This window comes from Psammomys obesus, unplaced genomic scaffold, assembly GCF_907164565.1.
Source record: "Psammomys obesus unplaced genomic scaffold, mPsaObe1.curated_primary_1811, whole genome shotgun sequence".
Taxonomy (NCBI): domain Eukaryota; kingdom Metazoa; phylum Chordata; class Mammalia; order Rodentia; family Muridae; genus Psammomys; species Psammomys obesus.
In genome coordinates, this window is record NW_026592510.1 from 12,360,992 (window position 1) to 12,377,412 (window position 16,421).

General features: G+C 43.2%; 1 protein-coding gene across 1 annotated transcript in view; it reads left to right on the forward strand.

The window, feature by feature from the left end:
* The window catches only part of Pgm5 (phosphoglucomutase 5), a 143,559-nt gene that overhangs the window by 15,775 nt on the left and 111,363 nt on the right, over positions 1-16,421 (forward strand). Inside the window, exons 6-7 of the mRNA XM_055614174.1 lie at positions 251-441; positions 1,000-1,154. Coding sequence (XP_055470149.1) covers positions 251-441; positions 1,000-1,154 — 346 coding nt within the window. The remainder of the gene's footprint in view (positions 1-250; positions 442-999; positions 1,155-16,421) is intronic.

Genomic DNA, 16,421 nt, shown 5'->3' on the forward strand with positions numbered 1-16,421 from the left:
AAAAAAAAAAACTCATCTTGCTGGATGATTGACATCTTTTATCTGCTTTACAGAGTCCCTGGCACTTGGTAGATGCTCAGTAGGTAGTAACTAATATGATTCTTATTTTATATTGTGTCCTAAAAAATGACTGTATAATTTTTTTTTCTGGGCTATTAAGCGAATTGTATCTCTTTCTAACCAGAGGAAAACACCTAGGGAAGAATATTCTTCAAGTATTTTTACATTCTCAACTATTTTTTTTTTAAAGTCATGGGACCCTACGTAAGAAAAGTTCTGTGTGATGAACTGGGGGCCCCGGCCAACTCTGCAATAAACTGTGTCCCACTAGAAGACTTCGGAGGGCAGCACCCGGACCCAAACCTGACATACGCAACCACCCTTCTGGAAGCCATGAAAGGGGGGGAATATGGATTTGGAGCTGCGTTTGATGCTGACGGGGTAAGTGGGGGGGTGGTTCCAGTCTGCTGACCCTCTCATCATGTGTTGGAAGAAGCATCAGACACCAGAGACTCTGGAGCTGGTATGCCCGCCCACGGGGCTCTGCCGCCACTGTGCCATTCAGTGCTAACTAACGCCATGAAACGCCCGCAGCTTTTTCAGATTGATGTACGTCATTGAGAAATTATTTCATTAAAAAATAGACAGGCAGTAAATTTTCATTCATCGCTGGCTTTGTTGAGAGTGCCGCGTGCAGGGACCAGTTATTTATCAGTTACCAACCGCTCTCCAATCCATGTGGGGAGGAAGGGATTGAGACCGTGGAGGCCACTGAAGCATGAAGGAGCTGTGCACAGACCTCAACAGGTGGCTCACATTGCAGCCGTATCAAGATTCTGGGCTCCTGAGGGATGTATATGGTTTCCTATGCTTTCTTTGGCCAATTCAAATCGTTTTAGGTTGTTTAAGTAGCAGGAAAGTGGCTTGTGTTGATGATGGGAACTGGGTACGAAGACCAGATGCTTCTCCCCGATAATTTTCACACGTTCCTTCCCACAGGACCGTTACATGATCCTTGGCCAAAATGGCTTCTTTGTGAGTCCCTCGGACTCCCTTGCCATCATCGCCGCCAACCTCTCTTGCATTCCGTATTTCCGTCAGATGGGGGTCCGTGGCTTTGGGAGGAGTATGCCAACCAGCATGGCTCTGGACAGGTAAGCGAGGACATTGCTGTGGCTGAAGTACTGTGTGGTAGACCTCAGATGCCAAGGCCTCTCTGTTGGTAACCGGCAGTCATTCTTCCTGCTCTGCTGGGGACTTACGGATAGGTGGTGTAGCAGTGTGAGAATCAGGTGGCCTGAGCTGGGTTCTTCTTTTGCATTTGCTCTCTATGTCTTACTTAAAAAAAAAAAAAAAAAGTAATATGGGGATGCTACAGTGTCATCCTTACATAGTTTGTGGTGATGTATGGATGAGGTCATGCTTTCTGTCACCAGTGGTGCTTGCCTGTTCCAAATGTCACATTAGTAGAATCCTTTACTACGGATTTCTTTGTCATTGGCCTGTTTCATTTGTTATATATATATATATATATATATATATATATATATATATATATATATATATATATATATATTTTGTTCATCCGTGTGCATTTCATTGAAACATAGTAAATAGCTCAAAAATGTGTAGTCTTCCTGAATCTGAAGGTATTTATATAAGTAAAATGAAAAGAGCATGGAGTCTGAGGTCAGATTATATTACATACAAGACTCTGCTTTCACCTTCATCGGGTGAGTAAAAACAGAGGTGCTACACTGCAGGTTGGTTGTAAGGATGAAATGATGGTGTGCAGAGAGCGCCCAACAGGAGGTTCACTCTGGAGGGGCTTCATAGTGGGACCTGGACTAGATCAAACCCAGAACCCTGGACACACTAGGGAAGCGTGCCGCCACCAAGCTACAGTCCTGTTCCTGAGCCTGATGTTTTCCAACAGTGTGTATTCTTCTAGGTGCGGAGCGTGCATTGCAGAAAGTTAGAAAGCACAGACCAGTGAGAAAGCAGACTATCATCCCATCCCCGGCGTTCCCTGTGGTGACGGGTTAAACTCATACCTGTCCTGCATCTCGTTCTGTGCATGTACGGTGCAGCTACAATTAAACTTCCCAACTCTCCCATCTCTCTGGCTCCTGCCTGTTTGCAGCTAGCCATGGGTGGGATCCTTTGCCATGCTATCCTCCTTTTTTTTTCTTTTTTTAAATTTATCTTCATCATTGCATATATTATGGACACATCTCCCCTTGCTGTGAAGCACACAAATATGTGGGAATATCACCATTTGTTTTTCCAGTTTCTCACTGACAGACATCTGGGCTCTCTGCAGCTGGTAGCTATTTAAGGGTTTTACTGTTGTTGTCATTGATGACACATTTCAGTCACTCCTGGGTAAATATCTAAGAGCAAATATTGATTTTAGGGTAGTTGTACATTCAAATAAGCTGACAAACTGCTTTCTATCTCACACTTGCGGGAGCTCGTTGCCTCACATCTTCACCGACATCAGGGGGTTGCGACAAACTTAACTTTGGCCATGCTGTTCTGTGTTAGATATTATTATATCATAGTTGGAAAGTTCACCATCTAATAATAGCTGATTTTGAATTATTGCATGTGTTCATCAGCTGCTTGTTACCTTCTTTCATTCTATATTCATCCAAAAGGTATTTGCCTGTACTTAGAGTTGGGCTACTGTATTTTTTGGTTATTGATTTGTGGAGGTTTTTATATGTTTTTTGATTAGTCTTTTGTCAAATATAGGATTGCCTGTATTTTTCCTACTTGTAGTTTCCGCCCCTCCCCATTTGTGTGTGTGTGGGGGCAGGTGGGCACATATGGACGTCAGAGGTCAACCTCAGGTATCATTCCTCAGATGTTAGCCACATTTCCGTTTTGAGACAGGGTCACTCACTAGCCTGGAAATCATCAAGTGTTCTGGGGATCTGCATGTCTCTGCCTTCCCGGGGCTGGCTTGCCAGTCTGCTATCACACCCAGCTTTCTAATGTGCATTTTGGGCATCGAATTCAAGGCAGGCAATTTAGTGACTGAACCATCTCCCCAGCCCCTGCTTGTCATTTTCTAATTAGTGTCTTTTGATGGGTAGAGGTTCTAAATTCTGATGAAATCCAGTTTACGATTTTTTTCTTGTGCTTCAATAATTGTATTGTTACTATAAATGCTTTTGACTTCTATGAGAAATCTTTGTTTACTCTTGTTGTGTGATTCTGTTCCTGGGAGACCTGAACCTGTTCATCCCACTTAAGAGAATGGCAACAGACCAAAGGATACCACCAAAGTCCAGCTTGGTGAACCGAGTTTTATTGGGGTTACTTACAAGAAATTGGATGAGGGGTTACTTAGAGAAGCAGCAGTAACTAAAAGACAGCTACACCACCAAGGTCCACCCCAGCACGGGTGACAGGTCATGAAAGCTGGAAGCCTGGAGCTCCCTGCACAGCCTACAGCAGCTCAGGTGGTCTGAGCCTCTTTATGTAGCTGCTGATCTGTTTCTTCCAGGTGATTTGGCTAATCTGAGCTTTGTCTAGAAAGCTCAGCTTATCTGAGAGTCTTCTCAACAGTCTTTACAGCTTAAGTATGCTTGTGGGGGAGGGTGCCCGGTTTACCTGGCTATTTTCAGGGACTTCCTGAAGCCGTTGACTTGTTTACTTCCTGAATCTTAATGAGCTTCCCACCGAGATGGATGGTTCTCAGAGGAAATTGCTAGGCAACATTTTTGAGATCAGAACAATATTTTCCCTGGTTTTCTTTTGAAAAATTGCAGTTTTAACATTTATATTTATGCTTTCAGTTTTTGGTTCATTATTATATGTGGTGTGAGGTAACAGTTGAGGATCATTTTTTCCATGTTCAGCTGTTCCAACTCTACTAATTGAAGGGATTTTTTTCTCCCCTACATAGTATTGATTTTTTTTTGTTACAAATTGACTGAATATACATTAATACATAATACACGCACATATAAATCCATTGTGCTTTTTTTTTTTTTTTTTACAACTTATTCTAATTAATTTTGTTGATCTTTACAAAGATACTACACTGAAATCAGGGCAATGCTTCAGTCATTTTTATTTTTTGTCTAGTTAGTACATACATCTACTCAGCTTTCTCCATTACTACATTCATTTTAGAACTGATGTGTCAGTTCACACCAGATCCCTTTGGGGCCTTGATGGAGACTGTGTTGACTCTATGAAAGCTATTTGAGGAGGATTACATTTTAATAATACTGGATCTTCCAATCCATGGCTATATTTCTAAATTGATTTTCTTCATTTCCTTGCAATGTGAACTTGAAGATTTTAGTGCGGATGCCTCACAGTTTTTGTTAACTTTTGATCCTGTTGTAAGCGAAGTAGTTTTTTTTTTAAGAGAATTACTTTATTATTTTTAATTTTTATTTATGTGTATGAATATGCCTGTGTGAGTGAAGGCCATATGGTGCAGGAGCCCAAGGAAAGGAGCCTGGGCATTCTGTGGCTTATTTGATATTATAGGATTCTACGTAAAGCCAGTTTCATATACCTCACTTATCTTGGCAATAGTTCCTTGAGGAAATTGTGTCAGTTATTCCTCTCTACATGTTAATGATGAACCAAGCATCAGGAAAGTTATGAGCCTTGTACTAGATCCTGCAGGTAATGGGAAATTGGCAGGATTTGACCCTATGTAGTTACTACTGCAGCCTTAGGGATCCGGAGGGGTCCCAGCCGCAACAGTTGAAAACATTGCCCAGCTCTCCTGTGGAGTAGCCAACAGCTTCCCAAGCCCTACACGGGAGCAGGAAGTTTCATTCTGACAACAGAAACCATTTGTCCTCTCTTTTTTTGTGGAAATGTCCCAGCAGCTCTCGATTTCACTTTGTCCACTTTCCCAAGAAAACCTCTGCTCAGTCAGAAGCCAGAGGCCTTGCTTAGAGATTCACAAAGGGCCTGTTCTGATACGTGAGCGAGCGTTTAAAAGGATTATTCATGCTTGCTAGTTGGGATTCAGAATTCTGTGGGGCTCTGACGTGCTGATTTGTTTTGGGTATTTGATCTGTTGGGTAGCTCCCTCGTGGATTCTCATGATGGACACTTTATAAGCCTCTTTCTTCCTGGTGAACAAACAGTTTCTTGTGGTTTTCCAAGTCACTTGTTCCGATTATGATTATTATTTTGGGTGAATGAAACCGTAGGATTGTATCCACAAATGCCAAGGTAACAGTTATGCTTGACGTATATCCAGTGGCCCGCTTAATTCTTGGTATTTCAGAACAGGCAGGGCACCTTTGAGACTTATGAATTACCCAAACCTTCATTGTTCACAGATAAAATTGGTATATCCCAGGGAAAGACTTTCATCATTGTCTTTAGTTTCTATTCTCACAGTGTCACTGAAACAAAGATTGCCTTTACCCCCCGAATAATAAAGTTTCAGCTTTGAAAATGGCATTCTTCGGGGACTCTGTCATCTGAATGTGTCGGATTTGTGGTACAGATGAGTTGCATTGTTGAAAGCATGCTGGTGCGGATGATTTGAGAAGCAAAGCACATTTAAAGTCTATTTGTGGCCTGAGGTCCGTCTCCACCCACATGGAGGTATTAAATAATCCTTGGTGTCATCATCATTCAGTAATATTTATGAAGCTCCCATCTGTGCTTGGGGCCATGCCGAACGCCGTGCAAAGTGAGGCAAACATGCATGCTCAGGCCTTACTCACTAGGGAGTTCCGCCCTCAGAGGAGACTAGCATCCTTGAATACATCCAAAGGATCCAGCTATGAGAATGTTTTGACTACAAACAAGACCACAAAAGGTCCATATGTGGAAACAGGACAGTGACACATTATTGACCTTCAACTTTTTTTTTCTCTCTCTCTCTCTTGATGCCACCTGTATGTTCAGTATTTATTCATTAGGAAATATTTTCTAAGCACAATCTATGCCCTAGATGTGGTCTCCTGCTATGGCAAAACTCATTGTCTAGTAAGAAAACAAATGCAGCGGACACACGAGTTGTAATACAAGCCATGGGGATATGAGCTTGGTACCATAAAACTTGGTGAGGAGGGGGCATCTTGCTTAGAAAGGGTAGTTACAGAAAGACTCTGAGGAGGTCACAGGTGGGTCACAGGCCATCAGAAACATGCAGCTGGGCTGGCCTGTGAGGCTGGGATAAGGAGTCCCATATAACACATATGAAAACACTTACCCCCAAGTCTGCGGTTGGCTGCCAATCCTCAGTCTGAAACACAGACTGTAGCTTATCTTGATTGTGCTCAGCTGGTTCCTGGAATTCAGACAGTGTTAATCCTGGAAATATGCACATTTCTACGGATGTATGGTGACCTTGACCCTTGCCACATCCACAGCTCTGTGCTGTTTCATCTCCTGGATCAGTCATGACATCCACGGCAATGAGAAACACAGTGATATGAGTTAGTGCCTGACCACTCAGCTTCCACAGACTCCTTTTGCAACAGAATGATGGAAGCATTTGCCTCGGCACATGATTATGGCCGTGGTCCCTATACTGAAACAGCCGAGGGGAAAGGCAGGAAAGCCTTTAGATTGCCATGAAACTCTTCACACCCATTAGGATGAAGGCAAGAAGGAGGTGGTGCTCTGAAAAGAGGTTTTACAGAGGCGTGGCGATGGCTTACTGGTTCAGAGCTACTCTTGTGGAGAACCCGAGTTTTGTTCCTAGCAACCACATTGGTCAGTTCACAACCGCCTGTATAAGTCCAGCTCCTGGAAAGCTGATACCTTCTTTTGCCTTCCATTCACGTGCATACCTCCACATAGAGGTACATGCAACACATCCTCAAAGATTTACCTTAAAAAGGAGAGGCTTAGCAAAGAGGATCTAATGGCCCACAGAGGCATGAATGAAGTTAAGGAAACCCCCACAAGCTCAGAAAAGAATGGGGGTGCCAATGGACCAGCAATAACAGATATGAATCCCTAGGACTGGGAGGGTCAAGGACAAGGATCAGGGTAGCCCAGCACGGTAGGCTCTGGGGCTGTGAAGATGGCTGTTGCCCAGGGATTGAGCTTGCGGGGAGGGGGGGGAGAATAATGACCTCTGTCCTCTCACCCTTCAGTCTCCTGCTGGCGCCTGCCAGTGCCTTAACCCAGACAGGGCCTGGCAGTTCCCTTTGGGAAGAAGAGCAGGACACTGAGTGAAATGGGATCAAGAAATGGAAGGGGGCAACTAAAGAATCATCTGGGCAGCCGGCACACCAGCCAGCCTTTCTGGCCCTCTCAACCTGCTCATTATAGTTCCAGTCTCTCTCCTTTAGGGACCTCAGACTCGGACATGTAAGTTCATAACACCCATCATTTCACAAGCGGCCTTTAAGAAACGGGTTTCTTATATAAACTAGTTTTTTTTTTTTTTTTTTTTTTTTTTGGTGCTGCTGATCAAACCCAGGGCCTTGTCCATTTTAGACAAAGTGTTGCACCACTAGCCCGTGTTCCAGACTAGAGGGTTCATTTCTTATCACTTAAAAAGTTCAGTATTTGTATTTTCTCTCATCGACTGCTCCTACACGGACCACAGCGGGGTGCTTGAGCATACCACTGTGTTTCTGCCTCAGTCTCTCCTTTCTGGTCTTGTGTTTACCTCTCTAGTTCTCACGTACTTTCTTCCTGGGGTTATTGTAATAGCTGATAAACTGGCCTTCTGCTTGTCTTCATCTCGTAGTCTGGATTTCCCTAAAGACACTATTTCTAAAGCACAACATCATACCTCTCTCCTTCCTAAAACTCTGGCCTCTGGTAGCTGTGTAAGTAGATCCTACCCATCCTGTTACGACGTCTTCTGCCTTCTAGATACGTGCTGCTCATGGTTCCCCTAGTCTATGACCTACCTCTTCAGCGCATTCCCAGGTGCTTCTCTGTGGGAAGAGCGCCATCTTGGCCTGTTCAACCCCATCTTATTCTTGTCCTTTTAAGTCTGGAACCCAGCATTACCTCCTCAGTGAGTCTTTGGTATCAAAGACCCTCCTCCACCTTAAAGCAGAACATGAGACTTGTTCTCCATTCTTTGTCACTCTAATATCAGGAACTAAAAACACTGTCCCTTGCCTCATAAGTTGGCACAGTACGTGTTTTTATGTACACTTATTAAACGAATGAGTGACATTCCTTTACTTTTTGGTACTTACCATTTTGGGAAAATTGCCTGCAGAACACCACAGATCAAGGCGTATGCTTCTGAGAGATTACTATGCACTGCCAACAGACTTTTGTACCAAGATAAACTTTGTGATGCTACCACTTGGCTACAAGGGAAAATAGACCCAAATCGTAAGAATGGAACAAAGGATGCCTAAGGACCCAGTCTTATCTGGGTGTTAGAAACTGTGCTTGATTTGTGGTTTTCATGCACATTTATGTGTCCTGTGGGAGCTTAGCAATACTGAAGCCCATGTCATGTGTGACTTAATGTGAGGGGAAATGGCACACAGTCACTTACTGGCTAATAATTAAAATCTGCTCCAACCTGGGATTCAGTTGAGGATGGTCTGCACGCCTCGGTAAACAGGAGAAGCACCGATCCTGCCCGCTGTAAGGAAGTTTAGAGTGGTGGTTCCCAACCTTCCTAATGCTGCAGTGACCCCTCAACTATAAAATTCTCGCTGCTGCTACTTCATAACTGTAAGCATGCCACCGTTATGAATTGTAATGTGAGCGTTTGTTTTCTGATGGTCTTTGATGACCTTTGTGAAAGGGTCACTAGACTCCCAACTGGTTGCAACTCACAGGTTAAGAACCACTGCTTAGCACTCCTTCCTGTGTGGATTTTGTGTTCACCTCCTGGAAAAGATGCTGAGAATGTTTGTGCCTGATGTCCACTATTTTTTTGTTTGTTTGTTTGGCTTTTGTTTTTTGAGACAGGGTTTCTCTGTGTAGCCTTGGCTGTCCTGGACTCACTTTGTAGACCAGGCTGGCCTCAAACTCACAGATATGCATCTGCCTGTGCCCCCTGAGTGCTGGGGTTACAGGTGTGCATCACTATGCCTGGCTGATATCCAGTAATTCTAAGCGTGGGTTTCAGGTGGGACAGTGGCTTAACAGAGAGCATTTGTGTATATAGCTAGAGTGAGGAGGAAGTGAACATTTCTGAATAGAAGGTGCCCGGACTTCGGAGACATTGGATAAATCATCTTTCTTTCAAGTTTTTAGAGTCATCTTAGGTTTATGCTCTGTGAGTCTGTAAGAAAACTGTTGGTTAAGTGACCTGAGCCTCAAAGTATGTCATTTTCCTTTTCCTCCCAAGTGAACAGAGAGATGAATGACTTCTGAAATCCCCTCTCAGGTCTGCTATATTTGTAAGGATTCTTTGTAGTTCCTGATGCTGTTCTGGATGGCAGTGAGACTGGCAAAAGTGTCCAGAACCCCATCCTCAGCCCTTTCTGATGCAGTATGATTTCCCTTGGCATTTGGGAAATCATATTGACCGTTGACAGATTTCTCCATGCTGGGTGAATCCTCTTAGCATTATCATGATATTGAGTGGGTCAAAGACTAAAGCAAGGTTTCAGAGATTTCCAGTAACTCTGGAAGCCGTTAATTGTAGCTTCATTTTGGTTTGTACAGGAGGTGTTTGCTTAAATAATCTCCTTTTATTTCTCATGACTTAAAATGCTTATCTGTTGTCAAAAGCAGTCCAAGGGCTAGAGAGATGGTTGAGTGATTTAGAAAGCAGTCCTATTAGTTCCTGTAAAGAGCAACGGGTAACCTGGACAGATAACAAAGCTTAGTGTCTTGGTGATGGTCGTAGTTACACAATTGTATAGACTTGCTAAGATCCGTGGACCTGTGCAATTACAATTTAAAAGATGATGAATCTAATTTTTGTAATTTATTCTTTAATAAAAGTAACAGTAATAATTGGGGCAGGAGAGATGGCTCAGAGGTTAAGAGCCATCTTAATGGCTACTCTTTCAGAGAACCCAAGTTCAATTCTCGGCACCTACATGGCAGCTCACAACTGTCTGTTACAGATCATAACACCAGTTCCAGGGGATCCAACACTTTCACACAGACATCCACGAAGGCAAAATGCTAACATACATAAAAATGATTTAATAAAAGATCGGCTGTTTTAAAAAAAGTAACAAATAATCAAACCCATTTATGTAAAAGAGAAGAATGTATTTCTTTCGAGTCTTCCTGTATGGCCAGCAGTAGGAACCATCATTTACTCCGGGAGACACCCCTTGTCATCGCAGAGCTTTTCACACACAGGCCTTCTGAGAATGTTGGTTAGAGTCAGGAGACAGGGGAGGCCTCTGGACTTTTTTTCCCCCCCATGCTGAATTAGAACATAAATGTGTTACCAGTGATCTTGTTTTCTTTGACAAAGACTTACCTTTCTTTTAGAGCTGAAAGTTTTTAAGATTTAAGGATCAGTAGTCAAATGTACTGACCACAGAAAAGATGCAGGGAAGGCAGGCAGCACTGTGTAACCCTGGCCCGTGTGCTTGGCGCGTGGCCCTGCTTTTACAGGAAAGAGAAAGATGAAGGCATCTTAGGCCCACCGTGTTTTCCAGGATGTAAGAAGGTTGTGATTTTTGTATTTGCTTCTGTCTTGAAATGCTTTTTGTAACTCCCACTAACAACAAAAAATCAGACGGTTTTTAAGTTCTAAGCTCCCAGGGTCATGGTAAGCTGGGCCTGTTGTCACTCGGCTCAAATGCTTGCTGAATATCATTGGTTTTACTTGAGGGAGGAATGAAATGTGAGGGATAGGGAGCTGAGAAGTGCCTGAATCGCTGCCTGCTCAGCTAAGAGGAGAATAGAGTAAGACCGCATTTTAATCTCCAGTGAGCTCTGGGAAAAGTGTAGCATTTGTCACACAAACCCACAGAATCATCTGGAACAGGCTATATTGTGGCCACTGTATTTATTGAAAAGAAAATGTAGGATGCTAAGAGGTTACCTAACTTGTCTGAGGTCACATGACAATAAAGACCCCATCAAAGCTGTAACCGTCAAAAATTGTCTACCTTAAGTCTTGTTTCTTTATTATTCCTGTTGCTGGGAGCAACAAAAGTTCTGTGTATACCATGAATGGGTGTTACTTTTGTAGGTTGGCCTGGAGATCAGGGCGGCAGGAGAGACATATCGCCTAAATGGTGGCAGATAACACCAGATACACATAAATAATTTTAACCCAAAACGTTTTGCAATTTTGATCTGTTTTTTTTTTTTTTTTTTTTTTTTTTTTTTTTTTTTTTTTTTTTTTTTCTTGAGCATGTCTCACTCATTGGTTGAGCTTGGGAGGAAGCAGTTCCTGGCTTTAACTTGAGACTTCCAGGAAAATGTTGACAGGAGTCAAAGTGAAGTTTGAATTTACACCCTGGCCCCAGGATCTGTTCGAAGCTGTAAGATCAGTGTCAGCGGCTACACGGAGGGTGTTTATGTGGTTTCAGCAGCTTTGCCAGGCTGCCTTCTGTGCAAGTGGGGTGAGCGGATAAGATTTCTTCTGTCCAGAGTTTTAAATCCAAGACAGACAGCACCAATGACCCAAAACATGATGGGTATTGATTAAGTGTGATGAGTTATTTTAGGTAGGAATGCGCTAGCCGTTGCATTTCAAATACCCATGCCTAAAAAGACAAAGAAAACAAAACAGAACAAAAGGCTCTTGTTAGTCTCTGTCTGTATGCTGGGCACAGGTGAGAGGGGGGAGGCCAGGCCTGAGCATCCTTCATCTCGTCTCGGATCTGGTGTCTGGTACAACTGTGCCATTTAGATTTACAGAGTCTTCTAAAGTGCCCGATTGCATCAGTGGTTTCTATCCTGGCATTGAGGACAACTCTTTGGTGAGTTCAGGCCTGTATTTGAGACAGCAAGATCTCTATCCAGGACTCAGATTGTATCTGTCAGGGCCTTTGAACAGAATGGGAGAGAAACTAGATGAGATGGGACCTAAATAGTTAAGCAGTGTTTGGCCCACAGAAAGCGTAGGCTGGCCTCAGGTGAACTGGGATCCGGCAGCTCGTTTGGTCTGGTTATTCCACTTTCTGCTCTCTCTTGGAAGGTGTCGCTCATGTCTACAGGCTGCTTACTGTGGCTCTCGAGGGCAGAGTTCATGTTTGCCCACATTTGTTCATGAGCAAATGTCCTCAGGATTTCTAGACCTCATACCCGCAGCACTCTGCCTATGTGGCTGAGAGATAAAGAAACTACGCATGTTTCTTTGAGACCCTGGTTACAGTTTTCACCAGGGCCATGGCCAGTAGGATGGGTGGACAGCCTTAAGCCTCTCCCAGTCCTTCAGTAGAGCCTGGATGAGGGTCCTTCTCAGACCAAGTGATGAATAATGGATGCATCTGTTCTGTTCTTTTTGCCCACTGAAAGTAGAAATTGCAGCAACGTTGGGATCCATTAGATGGCAAAGCACTGTGAAGTACATGAGTGCATTGGGGTACAAGTTCAGAAGTAAATTCAGGGTCCCCTTCTTTTACCTCCTCTGCCCCTTCAAATTCTTTGCTACTCACAGATGATGAACAAAGCGTTAAAATCAAGCAGTAGTGCTTGCCCATGACCTTTTTGCTATTTTTGTTTGAGCCAAGGTTTCTCTGTGCAGCCACCCATGACGTTTACACATGCTAGGTCACACAGTCCTCTGCCCTTTCTTATCCCTTTGACCCCTTTCTTTCTCCCTCCCTCTTTCTCTTCTCTTTCCTCCTTCCTCCCATTCTCCTTTATTTTCCTTTACTCTGTTATAGTCTTCTTTCCTTATCTACTTCATTTTTTTTTTTTTTTTACTTTAAAAAAACCCATTTTTATTGTTTCCTGCTTTCCTAGACCACTGTTTGGTTCAGCAAATTACTTCTTGAATTGATCTTTCTTTCCACGTTCTGTCTTTACCAACAAATTTCACTAAAATACAATTAATGAATATTTTTGTAAGGTATTTGGCCTTCTGAAAGGGCTACTCATCTGGATTTTAAGGACAGACCAGGGAAGTGTTCTAAAATTATGATGGCACAATTCTAAAGATCTTTTATATATACTTAGGGTTTGGAAGAAGGAGAGGGAAAAAGAGGGGGAAGAAGAGATAGATAGATAGATAGATAGATAGATAGATAGATAGATAGATAGATAGAGAATATGATGTGAGAAGAGTAAGCATTTCCTAAATGAAGACAATGAGAGGTTGCTTCTTCCTGAGTAGTAAAGATGGGGAAATAGACTTGCTTAGAGCCATGTTGTTCATGGTAGCATCTCAGAGAAGCTCGGCTCTTACTATCAGATGATTTACAGACAGCAAACTGAATCATGGTGGACGAGACTCATGATGGGTCTTCAGCTCTGTCTTGTTATTCAGCTGTATATCATTTATTTTTTTCTCCTTGCTCCAAGCAAATATTTGATGAAAAGCAATGAAGAGAGGAAGGGTTTTTCCTGGCTTACAGTTCAGGGGGAATCATTCCAGCCTCCGGGAAGTCATGAGGGCAGAAGCAGAGGCCAGGCGGTCACAGTAGATCTACAGTCAGATAGCAGGGTGAGAACAGGAAGCATGACCGGTCAGTAGAACCTCAACACTCAACCCAGTAACCCACATCCTCTGGGGAGGCTCCACCAGCTTCATCAGCTGGAGGACAGGTGTTCAAACAAACACTCGAACCTATGGAAAACATAGCACAGATAAACACAATGCGCAATTAGGACTTAATATTTAAAGGTCAGTGGCTTGAGTCGGTCTTGGTATCTTCCACATAGAAAGATTGTGACAGTTCTTGCTGTGGGCCCTGTACACACCACTACACAGCAAGACTGCTCTGTGAACTTCAAATATCCACAGATTTTCTGATTATCTGGTAATTAGTGACGTCGAAACTTCCTTAGCTCTTCTTTGTATGGATGTCAAGTTTTTAGCTAACGATGCAGGAGTAGGTCTATTGCCCTTTGATCCATCTTTAAAACCTTGCAACAAGTGAGAAATCCTTGGTTCTTTGTCCCCTCTATAGAAACATGTTGACACCACAAGCCTATCTCTTTGGAAAATTTGCTTGGTGGGAGGATTTTTTGTTGTTGTTTTGTTTCTTTTAAAACACATCTGTGTCTATCTGTATGCTGGCCAAAACCTATTAAATCCCTTGAACATTTATCTCTCCCATTAATTGTGATGATAGGTCTGTGGCTGTGTCATGCAGACATCCCGCTAAAACATATGTGAACTGTGTCCATATTGTAAGCATTTGCCCATTTCCTAATCTGGTTAGCAGTTCAGCCAAAAGCTACAGAAGTAAAATATGAGAAACACCATAATGAATTGTTTTGTGATAAACTTGTTTATGGAGAGATCTGTGAGAATGGGTTTCTTTGTCACTCTGTAATTTTTTAGCATCAGCCAGCCTTAATTTATTGCTGTAACAGAGTTTATTTTCTGATTTTATGTTAACTTTGTCCTTTTCTCTGCTAAGCCACTATTCAAGTCTTCTGATGCATTACGGGTAGACTCTAGAGATGGACATGTTAAATATTTAACCCCTTAAATTGGATTTCTTTAAATACATTCTATCAAATCAGGTGAGGCCAGGCACACTACAAACTTGAAAGCAATGAGTGATTCAGACAAGGCCTTAGAGATTTCTAGAGAAAACTCTCATCAAATGACATTTTGGGGGCCACAGGTTGGGTTGTAGCTCTGGTTGAACACGACTAAGTTAAGGTCATTGCATTATTACCACAACAAAATACCTGAGGCATCTAATGTTGTAAAGAGAAAAAGGTTTGTTTAAGTCATAATTTTGGAGGTTCAAGGGCATGGCAAGGCTTTAATTCTGTTGACGCTCTTCCTAGCGACAGTTACATCATGACAGAGGCACATGTGTGAAAATGGTTAATGTTGGCAAACAGGATGTGAGAGAGACAGGGATACAGGGATACCCTTTCGAGTATAACTTAAAAAGCTCAAATACCCCCTACTAGGCCCCATAACCCAGTGGTTCCACCACCTTGGAATTGAAGCTTTTCACTACATGGGCCCTCAAGGGACGCAGTTCAACAATTAAACTACACTCAAACTATGCCAGTAGGGATAGCTGCCGCCACCATTTCTGGCTTCCCCCACCCCCACCCCTTTTTTTTCTCTAGGGCTAAGCTTGGTGGCTGGCTCCCCTTGACTTACTTAGCTACAGTCTTTTTATTTTTGGTTTTTAGTTTTTTTTTATTTAGTACAGTTTATTTACTTTGTGTCCCAGCTGTAGCCCCTCCTTCATCCCCTCCCAATCCTGCCCTCCCTCCCTCTTCTCTCCCTCTGCCCCTGCCCCAGTCCACTGATAGGGGAGATCCTCCTCCCCTTCTATCTGACTCTAGCCTATCAGGTCTCATCAGGACTGGCTGTAAGTTCTTCCTCTGTGGCCTGGTAAGGCTGCCACACACACCCTGCACCCATAGAGGGAGGTGATCAAAGAGTCAGCCTCTGAGTTCATGTCAGAGACCGCCCCTGTTCCCATTACTAGGGAACCCACTTGGAGACTGAGCTGCCATGGGCTATATCTGTGGAGAGGTTTTAGGTTATATCCATGAATGGTCCTGGTGGCATGGGTGCAGGAGAGCTTGTTTGCTGAACAAATCAGCTACCATCCTGGCCCAGATCCAGGGCTTTGAGTTGGTCCACCTTAATATCTACCCCATCTGAATTGCTGGGGCATGTGAAGGGGCTGGTCCTGAAGATCCAAAGCAGATCCAAAGCTGCAGGATCTCCATGACACAGGGCAACAACAAGATATCCAAGAGGAGTCCTGGTGAGGATCCAGTATTGATAGTGTAGCAGAAGCCAGAGGCCTCGAACCAGACCAATGATCCATTGCAATGAACATTTGCAAGTAAAGCTCTTTGGGCAAAAGGCATGGCAGCTTCTGTGACAAGACTTTTTTGTTTTGTTTTGTTTTGTTTTTGTTTTTAGGGGAGGTTGTTACAGGGGAAGAGGGGAGATATGGAGGGATTGGGGTGATTGGGGTGCACGATGTGAAATTCACTAAGGATCAGTAAAAAGTTAAAAAAAAAATTCCCCTCAGGTCAATGTGATAGAGGCAGTTCTTCAGTGGAAACTGCCTCTTCCCAGGTGTGTTAAGTTGACAAGATTAGCTACCACACTTGGTCTGGCAGGGTAGCAAACAGACTCACATTTCTGACATAATGAGAAAGCCAGGTATCGGTGGCAATACACAGCATAGGAGGAATTCCTCCTCTATAGGCCATTAAGAAGTGGGGGAAAGTTGGGCTTTTTCTCCCGCTGTTGGACCAAGGTGGCCGGGACTTGGTGCAACAGTTCTTTCTTCTTTTACGTTTTGAATGCTGTTTTTGGGAACCTTTGAATAAACACCTTAAGAATGGTCATGTCTTCTTTGTTTTTTTTTTTTTTATTTCTGTCTGAGTAGATGCTCTGACTGTAGCAG